The following is a 16,128-nucleotide window of genomic DNA, read 5'->3' as shown; positions in this document are numbered from 1 at the left end:
GCTGTAAGTGAAAAGATTTAAAGAAAGAAACTTTCAAGCAAATCTCCATGACAGATTTAAGTTTGATTTTTCATGATCCGGAACCGATTAAGGAGCATCATGGCAGCAGGGATTTAAATCTTTAACTCAAACTGTCTGGGAAAAGAAAATCTAAAGTGTGGGTGCACTTTAAAAATAGTAAAAGATGACCACAAAAAAGTAAGATGCAAGCTGTGTTGGCCACATTAATAGACTCACTTGTTACTCCATATCGCTATCCCCTGCGTATACGCACCCCTGAAAAAACTTAACTGAGAAAAAAGAGCTGAAAATGTGCTTGTTTACATTGAAGGAATGGCTACTGTGCCACCGCCACATACAGCTGTGTTCTGGAGGAAAATAAAAACATTAGACAAGAGGATTGTAAACTAGAAAATACATTTCCGCAGAAAATGTGTATGATTGTGATTAGAATAAATTTCATTAAAATGTTGAATAACACAAAAAGTGTATGAAATAAAGCTGCTGAAGCGGTAGAAAAGTAGGAAATGTATAAATGATGCAATTTTTTTTCATTGTTTTATGGTAAGGACTTAAATGAAAGTGATAAAAAGTTGTAATCAAAGTAAAGTATGACAAAAATAGACACAGTGTAGTATGTTGAGAAAGTCATGGTAGAGGACTGTATGTCGAAAAAAAGTGTAAAAAGTCATAGTGTATTATGTTTAAAAAACAGGAAACAGGCGTATGGCATGTCGAAAGAAGTCATAGTATAGTATGTCAAAAAAAAGTGAAGAAGTTATAGTATTGTGTGTCAAAAAAATTGGGAAAACGTCAGGGTATAGTTTATTGGAAAGATCATAGTATAGTATAGTCAAAAAAGTGTAAAAAAGGCAAGTCAAAAAAAGAGATGAAAGTCATATTATAGTATGTCGAAAAAAGCCATATGACGCAAAATGTGATACAAATATTCTAGTACGTCAAAAGTGGTCATAGTATAGTATGTCAACAAAAGTGATTAAAAAGTCATAGTATAGTAAGTCAAAAATAGTCATAGTATTGTTTGTCAAAATTGTTGGTAAAAAAAGTCATAGTATTGTATGTTGAAAATAGAATAGTCATAACATAGTTTGACGAAAAAAGTGATAAAAAAGTCGTAGTATAGTATGTAGAAAAAAGTGAAGAAAAGAAGGTATAGTGTAGTGTGTCAAAAAACTTGGGAAAACAGTTGTTGAAAAAGTCATAGTATCGTATGTCAAAACAATGCTTAAAAAAGTCAGTATGGTATGTCAAAAAATGTATAAAAGACTCATAGTATAATAGGTCAAAAATAGTCATACCATAGTGTGTAAAATAAAGTGAAAAAAGTCAGAGTATAGTATGTCAATATTTTTTATAAAAAAATCAAAGTGTTTCATGGTGAGAATAGTCATAGCGTAGTTTGTTGAAAAAAGTTAGAAAAAAGTCATAGTAAATTATGTCAAAAAAGTGATAGCATTCAACGTTGCTTTAAGTGATACAATAAGTAATAGTACGGTGGGTTAAAGAAAACAAGAAAACCGCCCAGACCAGGTCTTGAACCACAAGTCAGAGCCTGCAGTCTGTTTGCATTTGTAAAAACCACTGTTCCACAGCGGTTAGAGTTAAGAAGTCCAATGTTGCTTTAAGTGATATGATAAGTGATAGTACGGTGGGTCAAAGAAAGTCTGGTAGAACATGAAAACTCCACACAGAGAAAACAGCCCACACCAGGGTTTGAACCACAGGTCAGAGCATGCAGTGTCTACTTCATTGGTACCAGTGAAAACCACCGGGCCACAGCGGTTATATTTAAGCAAGCAGGTTGCCATATCTAAATAAGTCTTATCATGGTATGTCAAAAAAAGCGGAAAAAGTCACAGTATAAGCATGTAGAAAAATTGATAGTATTATTTTCACTTTAAGTGATGAAATAAGTCATAGTGTAGTGGGTTAAAGAACGTCTGGATGAACAAGACAACTCCACACAAAGAAAACAGCCCAGACCAGGGATTGAACCGCAAGTCAGAGCCTACCCATTCTAGTTGCTAATGCAAACTTGCACCAGTGAAAACCAATGAGCCACAGCAGCTATGGTGAAGCGAGCAGTCTATTATATCTAAAAGAGTCTTGTTATGAGTCTTAGTATTGTGTTTCAAAAAAAAGTAGAAAAAGGCTAGTTTAGCAAGTTGAAGAAAGTCAAGGTAAAGTATTTGACAAAAAATTATAAAATAATTCATAGTATAGTAAAATTCAAAAATAGTCATAACATAGTTTGTAAAAAAAGTTTTCCAAAAAGTTCTGGTCAAAGTCATAGTATAGTATGTAAAAAATTGTCATGGTATAGTTAGTCGAAATTGTGTATAATAAAGCCATAGTATTAGATGTTTAAAATAGTTGTGGCATAGTTTGTTGAAAAAGTGCTAAAAAAATTCATAGTACATATGTCAAAAAAGGTCATAAAAAAGTCATGGTATAGTATGTCATAAATAGTCCAAGCATAGTTTGTTTAAAAAGTGATATAAAATCACAGCATGTCATGTCGAAAATAGTCATGGTATAGTATGTCAGTATAGTATGTTGAAAATAGTCACTGCATAATTTGTTGAAAAAAGTGATAAAAAGCCATAGTACAGCATGTCGAAAGAAGTCATGGTATAGGATTTTAAAAAATGGTCATAATATAGTTTGTCGAAAAAAGTGACAAAAAAGTCCTAGTATAGTATGTCAAAAAAAGGTATAAAAAGTCATATAATATGTTGAAAATAGTCATAGTACATAGTATGTCGATATAAAGTGACAAAAAAGTCATAGTATAGTATGTTGAAAAAAGTCATAAAAAATTCATGGTATGGTATGTTCAAAATGTCATAGTATAGTATGTCCAAAAAAAGTGACAAAAAAGTCATAGTATAGTATGTTGAAAAAATCCTAAAAAAGTCATAGTATAGTATGTTGAAAAAAATCCTAAAAAAGTCATAGTATAGTATGTTGAAAAAAATCCTAAAAAAGTCATAGTATAGTATGTTGAAAAAAATCCTAAAAAAGTCATAGTATAGTATGTTGAAAAAAGTCATAAAAAAGTCATAGTATAGTATGTCCAAAAAAAGTGACAAAAAAGTCATAGTATAGTATGTTGAAAAAAATCATAAAAAAGTCATAGTATAGTATGTTGAAAAAAGTCATAAAAAAGTCATAGTATAGTATGTTGAAAATAGTCATGGTATAGTATGTCCAAAAAAAGTGACAAAAAAGTCATAGTGTAGTATGTCCAAAAAAGTTATAAAAAAGTCATAGTATAGTATGTTGAAAAAAGTGACAAAAAGGTTATAGTATATTATGTCCAAAACAGTGATGAAAAAGTCATAGTATAGTATGTCAAAAAATGTACAAAAATGTCATAGTAAATAGTATGTCAAAAATAGTCATAGTATAGTATGTCTACATTGTTTATAATGAATTCATAGTGTTACACAATGAAAATAGTCATAGGATAGCTTGTTGAAAAAAGTGATGAAAAAGTCATAGTATAGCATATTGAAAATAGTCATAGTATGGTATGTCAAAATAGTCATAGTATAGTATGTCTACATTGTTTATAATAAACTCATAGTGTTACATGTTGAAAACAGTCATAGCATAGCTTGTTAAAAAAAGGGATGAAAAAGTCACAGTATAGCATATTGAAAATAGTCATAGTATAGAATGTCAAAAAAGTCATAAAAAAGTCGTAGTATAGTAGGTCAAAAATAGCCATAGCATAATTTGTTAAAAAATAAGTGATAAAAATCATAGTATATTATGTTGAAAAAAGTTAGAAAAGGTTTATAGTGTAGTGTGTCAAAAAAGTGATAGTAATCAATGTTGCTTTAAGTGATACAATAAGTGATAGTACAGTGGGTCAAAGGAAGTCTGGTAAAACATGAAAACTCCACACAGAGGAAACAGCCCAGACCAGGGACTGAACCACAGGTCAGAGCCTGCGATGTTTATTTGCCAATGCTGATTGCACCAGTGAAAACCACTGAGCCACACTAGTTAGCAAGCAAGTAGTCTATCGTGTCTAAAAGAGCCTTAGTATTGTGTTGTCAAAAAAAGTGATAAGGAAGTCATAGTATGGTATGTCGAAAAAAGTTATGGCATATAGTATGTTGAAAGAAGTGATAAAAAGTGGCAGTGTAGTATTTCAAAAAAAGTTATTAAAAAGTCACAGTATAGTATGTCATAAATAGTCCTAGCATAGTTTGTTTAAAAAGTGATGCAAAATCATAGCAAGTCTTGTCGAAAATAGTCATAGGGGCGGATTTAGTCATTTTGAGGCCTAAGGCAAACACAGGCATGGAGCCCTCCACAAACCTTGTGCTCACCCTTTTCAGTCTGTCGCCTGGTCCCTTCAGGTCAGTTGACCCTCTGAAATGGGTAACAACTCAGGAGATATTTCATACAGTGGCACAAGTTTAATCTGCTGTAACTACTTTGAAGGCAGCCTAAATGAGCAGTACAACCATGCTCTCCTATATAAGTAGATGCTACCTGCTCCTCTATTTTCTCCAGCAAGTTGTTAATTGTGTCTCTTCGCCGTTGGCAGGAAGCTAACGGGTTGGACAACCAAAACCACGAGCTGAAAGATGCTAAACGGCTTCTGCGGATTCAGGTGACAATCATCCGTGCACCACTTACTGTGTGAGTCGAGGAATAGTCAAACTGACGCTCACACATGTGTACTCATGCATTGAACGACATCTGGGAAAGATTTTCTTCCTTTCAGCAGCACACAGCAGCTCTGTTGATGAAGGTTTATTAGTGAGGTTGATAAGACAGAATGTCTCGTCACATCTTCACGGTTTCTTTTCTCCCACCTACCTCATCAACCTCACATCTCACAACCACAGAATCGGCGAGTTCACCTGAGAAGCTGTAGGGCCTTCAGATAAAAACTTGGTGACATTAGGATATCAGGAAAAAAGACATGATTTACCAAATGTCTTTGAATATATTTTAATTATAAATAACAGAGCAATAATAATATTCTCAAGAGTGGTTGGCCTTTTGCATAACTGTAGCTTAACCCTCATATTAAAGGGGCTGATGTGGCTCAGTGGTAGAGTGGTTGCCTGCCAATTGGAAGGTTGGTGGTTCAATCCCCGCCCCTGCAGTCATTGTCGAAGTGTCCTTGGGCAAGACTCTGAACCCCGAGTTGCCCCCTGCGCATCGGAGTGTGAATGTGTGTGACTGTTTATCTGGTGGGCAGTTGGCACCTTGTACAGCAGCCTCGACCACAGTTTGTGAATGGTGAATGGTTCCTGTAGATGTTAAAGCGCTTTGAGTAGTTGTTAAGACTAGAAAAGCGCTAGATAAATACAGCACATTCACATATTAACCCGTTTTAATGCTCTTTTTCAGTACCCAACCACCCTTTTTAACTACCCAATTACCCAAAACACCCACAACATGACTGATCCACACAACGCTCTTTGGCAAGTAAAAATCTCTACTTTCATTAATTTTAGGGTGTCGTATTCAATTTAAAAAAATTAAATACAATTGAAGTAGTTTTGAAATAGTATTGAGTAAAAGTTGACATATTCCAGTTTGTGATTATCCATCAACATCCATTCCTACTTTTAGTTTTAGTCTAAATAATTCCTAATTTCTCATTTTCTAACTCAAACATTAGGTATACATTCCTATAAATGAGGTTTATTGACCATACATTCCAAAAATAACTGGAAACTATAGTTAATATGTTAGTGTTAGGGTTCGTGAAAGAAAACAGGGACAAAAACTTACTAAAAACATTGATCAAAATTGATTTTCAATTTTGACGGGAAGACTAGTGGCCGCAGTACTTATGATAGGAGGAAAGTAGGAAGTCAAATGACAACGTCGCCTAACAAAATAGTTCATGCCTAAACCTAATCAAACTGCCACTGTTTGGAAATGTTAACCACATGTTACTGTTCCGTTAGGCATGATAATGTGTTGATATCCTACCACTGATAGGGGGCGCTATTTAGGAAAATTACCTGTTGGGGCATATGCGTTTTAAACATACCAAATGTAATGGTCTAAATCCCTAAGGGTCACTTAAAATAATCTTTTTCTTGATGTCACTTCTACCCAAACGGTTCAGTTTTCACATCTTGTTCTTTGTCCAGGATAATTATTTAAGATTATAGAAACCAAACCCATTCAATACTGTTTCAAGAAAAAAAAGGTTCTTCTCAGACTTACTGTAGAACAGGGGTCTTCAATGTTTTTTAAGACAAGGACCCCTTATCTGAGAGAGAGAGACGCATCAGGGACCACCTCATACATCGGGCGGCCTAAAGCTTTTATACAAACCTTTGTAGTTTATAAATTGTTAAGCTATTAAAATAATAATTGTGGGAATCATTTATGAATTATCTTTTAATGTTAAACAAACCTTATGATTCCTTAGGATGAACTGTATCTGTGAACAACTATTTTAGTGACTACTACTACTAGTATAGGCCAATAAGCCTAATATTCAGCAGGGCTTTTTCATAAATAAGCAGATTTTTGATTTGCTAATAATATGTTGGATTCACATGGGGGGAGGCCTAGGGGAAGACCCAGGACTAGGTGGAGGGATTATATCTCCAACCTGGCCTGGGAACGCCTCGGGACCCCCCAGTCGGAGCTGGTTAATGTGCCTCAGGAAAGGGAAGTTTGGGGTCCCCTGCTGGAGCTGCTCCCCCGTGAACCCATAGCGGATAAGCGGACGAAGCTGGATGGATGGATGTTGGATTCATGTTGGGGCCTTTTTTCTTTTTTTGAAAAAAAAACTTTTAGGACATGAACAATAATTTGGCAACCCCCCCTGCACTAACGCTGTTGTAAAACCCATTTAACGAAGTCTTACTTTAGTTTTGTAAAAGCTACATCTTCACCTTTGTAAACATGTGTGAAATTTCTGATAAACTATCATTTGCATGTTTGCCATATTTCCGTGGCAATACGTCTGATGAGTTTTTTTTAGCCATTTCCTATTAGTTGAGGTTAAAAATCTGTGTTTTGTTTGAAACACAACGTAGAATTAGGTTAAAAGAATGAGCTAAAAGTGTTGGTTGTTGTTGCCATATTTATTCAAACAGAGTAGTTAGAGTGACATATTTGTTCCAAATATAACTTATAGAACAGGGCCGGACAATATCACCAAAATCTAGAGCACAATGCAAATGTAAACTTTATAACTATAAATAAGCAATACACATTTTCTTAATACATCTGTGCCTTATAACATTCATTTTCTTGTACTGGCTTTCTGATTTTTTTTGTTTGTTTATTTTTAGTTATTGAAACCAAGTGAATTTAGTTGGTTAATAGATTGATGATCAGTAATTCAATAAAATGAAGCATATTGTACAGCCCTGCTCTAGAGGTTATGGCCAAGGACAAGGGAACACAGAACTAAATGGAATGGCCTCAATGGAGAAAACAATAAATGGAACCAGTCCATGACCAAGTTTTTCATCATCCCGATGGGTGAACAAAGCAGTCAAGATGTTTAAGTAAAAGCTCCTACAGGTGAATCTGCATGCAATTCTCTCAGTACACACAACAGATAGTTCAAATCTGAATGAAAGCAGCTCAAATGTACGCAACTGAATGCACAATCACAATCAACAATCATTTTCTCAGCTTGAATTGAACTGATGAAATGATTAACACGACTCCAAAGAGTTCCTCCAGACAGAAATTCAGATAATAAAGACTTGGAATAAAATTAAGTGATTGTGCTTTTATAACCAAAGTAAGACAAATAATACAAATACAAGATGTACATCACTTATAAAACATTAACACTGTTATATAAAATTTGGATTTGAAGCACTTCTGTGGCAGTAAACAGTTTCAAGAATTTACAAGATGGCTGGTAATGACTGAATATCAATTACAGTAAAATAACAAGACGAATGACAAGCAAAGATCATGTGTAGACCGCATCAAGCAGTCGTCATGGACAATATTTGTGTAGACACTCACAACCGCCATCGAATGTGCATTCATCTTACTTTACTGAGCAACCAGCGGTTCAGGCTCCTGGAAGCTGGTCACCCAAAAAAACAAAAAAAACAATAAACAGTGCATCAAAATTGAAGTCCACAGACTTAAAGATGAGCGCACCTTTTTTTTCTTTTTTCCAACACCTAATGAAAAATGTAATAGCGTATTGTGCAGTATTTGTAGAGTCTTTTTCCCACATTGTAAAGGTCATAGTCCTTTGTCTGAAGCAACTGTAGGGGATTCCTTTTGTGCTCGGATTGCTTCTTAGCTTTTCAGGAACTGTGAAAACAAAACAGTGTCATGTTTACTCCTTTGCACTTACTTGAATTGCTGGTTAACTTGTGTCACAGATAATAAAAAAACATGTATTTGGGCAAATAGACGCTAAATAGCTAAAAATGCTCCTGATTCTGATTTACCTCTTCCACCTGTCCTGTAGGTGCCAGCTGTCCTCCCTGTTTGGTCCTTAAGTCTCCACATGACATAAAGCTGGATGAATTAGTATCATCAGGCTCCCTCTGAGCTTGACCTGATGGGAAAGAGGGACGACTGTACAGAAGGACATCCCCAAATTCTGAAAGAGAGACAAGAAAGAAAACATTTAAGTTGGGTAGTAACTCAATCGCTTATTAAAAAGTGTGCTGTATAATCCATCCAGTGCCTGAGTGCTGTCGGCTTTTGCTGCTTCCTTTCCCTCCTAGTGGAGTCTTGTGCTTGTCCTTGCTCTCTCTCTGCTCAAGTGAAGCCTCCCTGACCCGGTGAGTCCCGGCGCTGCCCCGTCGACCCCGGGCCTCCCCAGAGCCCATCCGAGGCAGCGTGGCCCCCCTCACTTTATAGTCGCTGTGGGACATCTGGCTTGGAAAATTCAAAGGCATGCACGAGTCTGGGGACAGAGCAAAGCACACATATCCAAATGTTACAGTTTTTAGGAGATAAACAGGAGTGACTATCTAATCTTACCCTTGGTTCAGTCTTTACCGTCGTTGAAGATATCTTTGGGTTGGTAGCCCTGTTGACCAAACTGGTTCTGTTTATGCCGTCTGGGTCTTTTATGTGTTATTGCAGGACTCATGTTGCTGTCTGTGGACATGGGGCTGCTGGGCCGCTGGTGCCTCCGCCCTGCAATCATCACACAGATTTAGCATAAAAAGTGAATGCTTAGATCACATAATGGTAGTTGTTAACATCATTACTGTGAGCAATGTGGTCCTACGTGAACACACCATTTTCTGTCAAAGTTGGAAGAGTTGACTGTGTACTGACTTATCTGTGCTCTTGTTTCTGGTTTGAAGTGGGCTGGACTTAGCATAAAAAGGTAATGTCATGTTCTGAGCACCAATCAGAATTTTAGCAACAATCCCAAAATGTGGTGACTGTATGACTGGTAGTGATTTGCTACCAGGTCCTTGTCAATCAAATCTGATAAAACCCCACCCAAACAGGCCTGATGAGGCAGATTAGCTGAGCTTTAAACTCTTGATAAATAATATACAAACCAACTAAACTAACTATCCATAATGGATTGTTGCTATTTAGTCATAAACATTTAAGGGACCTTCACGATTATAGGGCTGGGAATCATTTTTACCAGTCAGTACTGGTATCAGTACTCTTAAAGTGATAGCATTACTGAAAGAGTACTTCTTTAATACCTTTTTTTCTACTTCATTCAATGCCAATCATGTGAATATAAGTATCTCTGCACTTTGAACTGCGTCACATCAATCGACCAAATACACCATGCTTGACTTCACCATGCCACTAGTCTATATTGACAACATTTCATTAACAGGACTAGCCAAACCCTCCTCTGCAGCGCTGTGGAGGAGGGTTTGGCAATGCAAGACTACAACATGAGTTGAACTTCTCATGCTTGTTTGTTTCCGTTCTGTTCATTGAACATTTTATGAAGTAATTTATATTGTGTAAAACATACTGTTATAGTAAAGTGGCAGAGAGTGACAAGAATCTAAATTGTGTAATTAGTTGGTTAAAAGAGTTGGCTGCGAAAATTTGTTCATGTTTTGACAGAAGGTGTTTACAGCATTCCTCCAATTACGCTTGTGTGAGTGGGATAACTGTCATAGTATTGTTTTGTTTTCATTCAATTTATCCTGGTGGGCTATCTGACATGTTTGTTGACATTTGAGGGACATTTACGTTTAGTAGGGCTGGGTGTCATTGAAACGATTATGGCCAGTACCAATACCAAAACACATACCCTTAAAGTGACATCAATACCAATGAAGTACTTCATTCGATAATTATTTTTTTCTACTTCATTCATTACCCATCTTGTTAATGAAAGCATCTTGGCACGCTACACTGCCAGCGCCGTCAAATACGCCTAATACATACATACATACATACACATAATACACCAAGTTGCAGAGGATTGTGGTGATTTGAGCAAAATGCTAACATCAACGTGCTAACATGGTCACAGTGGCAATGAAAGCTTTACCTGATGATGGCGCTAGTGGAAGGTCAGGGAATTGCTAAAGTAATTACAATTAATCCTTTGTAAACATAAATGTTACTACGTTTGAACACAAAATAAAACATTTCCTCCACAGGAGCTTTCTCACCTGACTCCTCTGGGTATCTGCACATGCGCAGGCCTACAATATCCCGCGAAGAGGCCACTGCCTGGTTGAAATCGCCGTCTGTAAAGAAGGATCCTTCCGAGGTGCTGACAACACTGGACCGGCCAGATGAGATGTTGTCCTCAGATGCTGAGCCCCAGCTGTTGACCATGGACCCCGTGACTGATCTGTCCAGATCCCCAGTGCTGGAGGCTGGGGTCTGCTCCAGCCCATGAAGAAGCAGATTGTGTGGAGAGGGATGGTGCAGCTGGTGTTTGTGCTTCTGCCGTTTGTGGTGTTGGCTGTAGTTACTGTCAGCGAGCTCTGCGTCTGTCTCCTCTTCTGCCTCCTCCTCCTCTTCCTCCTCATCCTCCTCCTGTACATCGGTGTCCATGCAGAAGGGTATGGAGCTGTAGGTGTGTGTTGGGGAAAAAGGGCGAGGGTGGCCGCTATTGTGTTGGCTGAAAAGTGAATTAAAAAAAATAAATCTGTGCAGTCTTGTCACAAAAAGAAAATGTGTAGCATCAGTGAGAAATGTTTGAAAGCAGTGTCAGGGAGGTTTCATCTGGTTACCTGAGGTGCTCGGTTTCATCGTGCAGGCCATTGCTCAGGTCTCCCTGTGGTGTTGCGTTAGGTGGGTGACTATGAGACACTTCAGGAGGGGAGGAGGCAGTCCCTCTAAGTGGTGGAGGAGGGCAGCCTTCCATTCTCTCCTCTGGATCAAAACTGATAAGAAAAGGACGACTGACATGAGGTAATGGCTAAAGGAATGAGGGGTGTTGGCAGTCGTGGCAAATTAGTCACAGACCATTAGACCTCAGTACAAATCCCTAGGTCTGCCATAAGAACACAAATTTCCATCATAGCCAAAACGTACAAAGATGAACAATAAGCGTTATGCACCATCTGGTTTTATTGCTGAAATGCTGCTCGTCTCTTGAATGCATTCTTGTTTCCCTTCTGTTCATTGAACATTTTACGAAGTAATTTCAATTATATAAAACCTGCTGTCATAGCAAACTGTCTGATAGTGACAAAAATCTAAATTGTGTAATTAGTTTGGTTAAAAGTGTTGGTTGTGACAATAAGGCCATGTTTTAACAGAAGGTGTTCACAGCATACTTCCAATTATGCTTGCGTGCGTCTGATAAGTTTATCCTGTTTTTGTTTTATCCTGGAGGGCTACAGTTTGCTAAGGAGCCGCTATAATTTAACATGAAACCGTCAACCTAATCATTTTTTTTCTAATTCAAATTTGTATCTAATTATATTCACTGCAGAGTCACTTGAGAACAAATAAATTAATACATTTGGTGCAGACTGGTGCATATTTTAATCTACTGCAGCTATCTCTTTTTTAGACCCCACCCACCTCAACACAACCAACTGAGGAGCTATGCATGTCTGTGTATTACTGTGTTCTGTATAATAGTACATGTATCTGTGTGTCTCTTTTACCCCGTACCTCCTTTCCATGGGTAGGCTATACTCATCACAGTCCCATGCATTAGCGTGAGGACGAGACGGAGCTTCTCCCCAGTTTACTGCATTATGTTTTGGGATCTTTGGGGCCCGTGTTCCTTTCTTTTGATTTTGACTCCCTGAGAAATGAAAAGAAAACAGCAAGGTAAACACAGACGTATGGCTTGCCTCATTAAAAGTCTGCACTGTACCGAGTAGCCATTGGCCTTACCTGAGGTGCTGTTGCTGCCTCTGTCTGAGCTGTGGTGTGAGCCTCCTGAGCTGTGGGCCCGGGTCTGGTTGTAAGGGATGGTTTTAGGATGGATCATTCCTTCACTTCCTTGCAGATGATCTGAAGACAAAGAAGCAAGACTATTTCCAACAGCTTTTTTTAATTTTATATATAAATGGTGTAAAGCAAATCAAATGTAATCCTACTTTACCTTTATTTAGCATGTTTTGCTCAATTATGTTGTATTGCATCTGTGCTGCCATCTCCTTTGGTAATGGAGGCAGGTTGGGGGGCTGTTTCCAGCAGGGCATGTCCAGAGGCTCTGCCATAGCGACACCAGTGCCTGCCTTATTTTTAATGCCGGCTTGAATGAGCTGTGTGGTGGCATATGGGATGGGTTCATATGTGGCTGCTGAATCTCCTCCCGGACTCGCGTAGCACAAGTTGGAGTTGTTGAACGTTTTAATCTCATTGAGCTTGTTGGAGAGGTTCACATCGCTGTAAATGGCCGTCTCAGAACCAAGCTGTCCCCCCTGTTTGTTTTCTGTGTGGTTTCCATAGTTAGCTATGCAGTCAGCTGAGGAGAACAGAAAACAAAGCAGCACTAGAACACAGCTAGAACACAAGTCACAAAGCTTCTGCATTGCTGGAAGCGGTTTGATTTTTTTAAGACACACAATACAGTATACATCTCAGCCATTCTGACAGTACCTGAACTTTGACATGGGCTCAGTCTTGCACTAACCTGGTCGGCTGTATGTTGTCATGTTGCTGTCACTGGTGCCATTGCCATTATTGCAGCAGTTGATGCTACAGTCCTTGTGATTGGCACATGCATTTGGCCAATTGTCTGGCAGCCACAGCTGGTTTAAAGGTTCACCCATGCTGAGAAGGCCGGGTCTGCAACAAAGAGTACCACAGGGCTGTCAATCAAAAAACCCACTGTTCTCATGTTTCTGGTGAATTCTGAGCATGGGGTGGATGCATGAGGTTCATCGTTTGGAGCAGGATGACACCTCCCCCTAGTGTTCTCAAAATGTAAGTGCATATCTCTTGTTAGTCTTTATATAACACAAAGGGAAGGGACAAAAATATCACTCACCTGGCAGCACTGCACACAGATTCTCCTCTCTGATACGCCACTGGAAAGAGAAATAGAAAAACATTAAACCTTGATGAGATGTCAAAAAGAGAAAGTGCCACAGGCAGAGAAAGTGAAGCCATGAAAGGCGGATAGAGTTTATAAGCTAAAAATCTAAAGTGAAAAGACTACACTCACTTCAATACGCAAGTCTGACTCTATTGATTGATGTGCATGAAACACAACACAAATAATTGCCTGTGCCTTTACCGACCTCCTCATGACTGATTCTGAGATGTGTTCGCCTCCACACCCAGTAAAACATCAAACAAATAAAGATACTCTAGAAGAATACATAACATATCATCCTTATTAAATAAATCTAACTTAGTGAGTTTGGCACACTACTATAAACATATGCTCACCTAATTCCACAAATTGATTCAACACATATATCTTTACATTGTAGTACTACAATCATGTAATGTAGCAACAGTAGCTACTTTAGAACTATTTAATCACTTCATTGTGTTTTTGCTTGTTGTGTTCTATGGTGAGAGTTTTGTAATTGTGCAACTTTTCAAGTTGTGCGTTCATACCTTTCCATTTCTATATGTAAATGACCATGAAAACTGACTTGCAAGTGATGGGAGGCAATTTCATCTTGGGATGTTTGAGTGAAATACAAACACTCTAATAATTAATTTGCTAAAAACATAAAATACCACAAACATAAGCAGGACAATCATACTGTACATACCTGTAGGTGTAAAGGTGAATGAGGGGACTGTAGGGACAGACAAAGACAGGGAAGGGGAGTAAGATGAGCAAAGTGAAATCCTGTTTTAAAATTAAGACTTTACTATTATAGTAGCTATGTGCTTATTAACTCCCAGTATAAGGTTTGTCTATGCATCTATGCATATTCTATATGCTGTGTGATGGACATTTCTTCATGGGAAAAAAAGCGATGTGCACAAACATTTAAATAAACACATGCTATCTGCCTTGCTGCTGCCTCTGCCTTGACAAGTGTCCAGGTGAAGGTTAATGGTGGTGACAGGCGGTCTGAGAGTGAGTGGGAAAATAACAGTGATATCGCAGCAGACATGGTAATGGCTGGTTGACAGGCCTGTGCCTCTTAGAACTGGGCTGTGTTCAGGGAAAATGACATGCTACAAATGAGCGGCTAAAGGCCAGCCTTTAACTGTCTGCATAGTTGTAGATGCAAATTTGTTCCTTGAGTCTCAAAGGAAGATTAGACCAGAGTATCTTTCACCCTTTAATGTGATCTGCTTATCAGCCTCTGAAATTATTTCTAAATATCCCTCAGATGAAGACAGTTATTTAATAGTGGCAATGTGTCATGGTTTGATCTTTTCTGCAAGCATAACGTCCTTCAAATATCCCAACAAAAGTAAACGCATGTTTCGCAGACGCATGCTTAGCCTACATGTTTACCATCTTGATCTTGATTCAACATCATGCATCGATCTACCTTAATAAAACATACACACAACAGAGAAACACACACCCTTGCGGATGCCGGTGTATGTGCTGCTGAGGCCACTTCTCTTCTTGCGGTGACGGTAGAGCCACACACTGAAGATCATGAGGACCAACCAGCAGGTGGCGCCAATGCCAGCAATAAATGCCGGTTGCCTCACCACATCTGAGATCTGAGACAACGTGTCTCTTTCCTCACTGATATCCATCATCTGGCCTGCAGAGTCTAACCAGTAAAAGAGTAAAAGAGAGAGAGAGAGGCATAATGTGTGAATACAAAAACGACTGTGATGATTTGCAAAATGCATAGCTGAAGAATACAGTGTGTGCAAACGTGTTGATGAAGCAGCAAAGATACAAGAGCATTGTTGAAAAAGTATCTGAAGCTAAGTAACAACAGCGATACACAATATGGCGCTTTATACAAAGAAGGCTAAAAAATAATTTCACCGACGTGACGTTCTGGGCAGTAACCCGGATGCACAGCCATACAGAGTAAAGTGGAGTATTGTGCACTTTGGTTACTTTAAGTGGATGTAGCCATGTCTAAACAGAAAAGCTTCCAAGATGCAAAAGCATATAGGGAAAGACTTGGACCACAAGAAAAGGCGCAATATTTCGAGAAATTACAGTTTATTGGCGGTGCAGATCCCTACGAGTTGGCTCTCTCTTCTTAGATCCATGACAACCCGGTGATTCTTCCTTCAGTTGCATATCCCGATATACCTGCTTTTCTCGCCAAGCCCATACACAGCTGCAGACTTTAGATCCTACAAAGGTTTGGAGGCTTATAACCAGATGGTAGCTATGTGGATGAGTGAGGGAGACGCAGTACCAAGTCAATAATGACTGTAAGTAAGTAATGCAATAACGTCTATGACATAATTGCAATACTCAAGGTTTAGCCAAGTGACTCTCAATTGTTGTTCTTTTTCTTCAAAGAGCCCCAGTTTGCTATCTAAACTGTACACTATCTGAGTGAGTTTGAACTTTGCCAACCACAAGCACCTCCTTTCCTCTGATAACTTCTGGCATTCCTCTCCCTGGTTTTGAATAACTTTTGGAAGTCGATAATATTCCAAATGTTTTTTCTCGGTGTTACCTAAAACACGACAATAATAACTATTTTCCTTGACAACGTTTGGAATCTACTTAAGTGCCTGTGCTTTGTTGTGATGCGTTGTATCTCCAATATGGCGACTTCCGGTCTGATGACGCGTTGTGAAAACCGTCTA

At 38.4% G+C, this 16,128-nt stretch overlaps 1 protein-coding gene across 4 annotated transcripts in view; it reads right to left on the bottom strand.

The window, feature by feature from the left end:
- Window positions 1-8,221: 8,221 nt before the first annotated feature.
- Window positions 8,222-16,128, bottom strand: part of LOC116700370 (roundabout homolog 1) — an 85,657-nt gene continuing 77,750 nt past the window's right edge. For all 4 annotated transcript variants that reach the window (XM_032533491.1, XM_032533492.1, XM_032533493.1 and 1 more), the window contains 13 exons: window positions 14,922-15,119; window positions 14,148-14,174; window positions 13,409-13,448; window positions 13,052-13,206; window positions 12,518-12,883; window positions 12,307-12,426; window positions 12,079-12,214; window positions 11,187-11,339; window positions 10,617-11,074; window positions 9,007-9,147; window positions 8,690-8,911; window positions 8,448-8,602; window positions 8,222-8,307 (listed from right to left, as the gene is read on the bottom strand). In XM_032533491.1, coding sequence (XP_032389382.1) covers window positions 8,293-8,307; window positions 8,448-8,602; window positions 8,690-8,911; window positions 9,007-9,147; window positions 10,617-11,074; window positions 11,187-11,339; window positions 12,079-12,214; window positions 12,307-12,426; window positions 12,518-12,883; window positions 13,052-13,206; window positions 13,409-13,448; window positions 14,148-14,174; window positions 14,922-15,119 — 2,186 coding nt within the window. In that variant the 3' untranslated portion in view covers window positions 8,222-8,292. The remainder of the gene's footprint in view (window positions 8,308-8,447; window positions 8,603-8,689; window positions 8,912-9,006; window positions 9,148-10,616; window positions 11,075-11,186; window positions 11,340-12,078; window positions 12,215-12,306; window positions 12,427-12,517; window positions 12,884-13,051; window positions 13,207-13,408; window positions 13,449-14,147; window positions 14,175-14,921; window positions 15,120-16,128) is intronic.

The sequence above is a fragment of the Etheostoma spectabile genome, chromosome 13, assembly GCF_008692095.1.
Source record: "Etheostoma spectabile isolate EspeVRDwgs_2016 chromosome 13, UIUC_Espe_1.0, whole genome shotgun sequence".
NCBI classification, from domain to species: Eukaryota; Metazoa; Chordata; class Actinopteri; order Perciformes; family Percidae; genus Etheostoma; species Etheostoma spectabile.
Note: the sequence above shows the minus strand (reverse complement) of the source record. Positions and strands in the feature narration are given on the sequence as shown.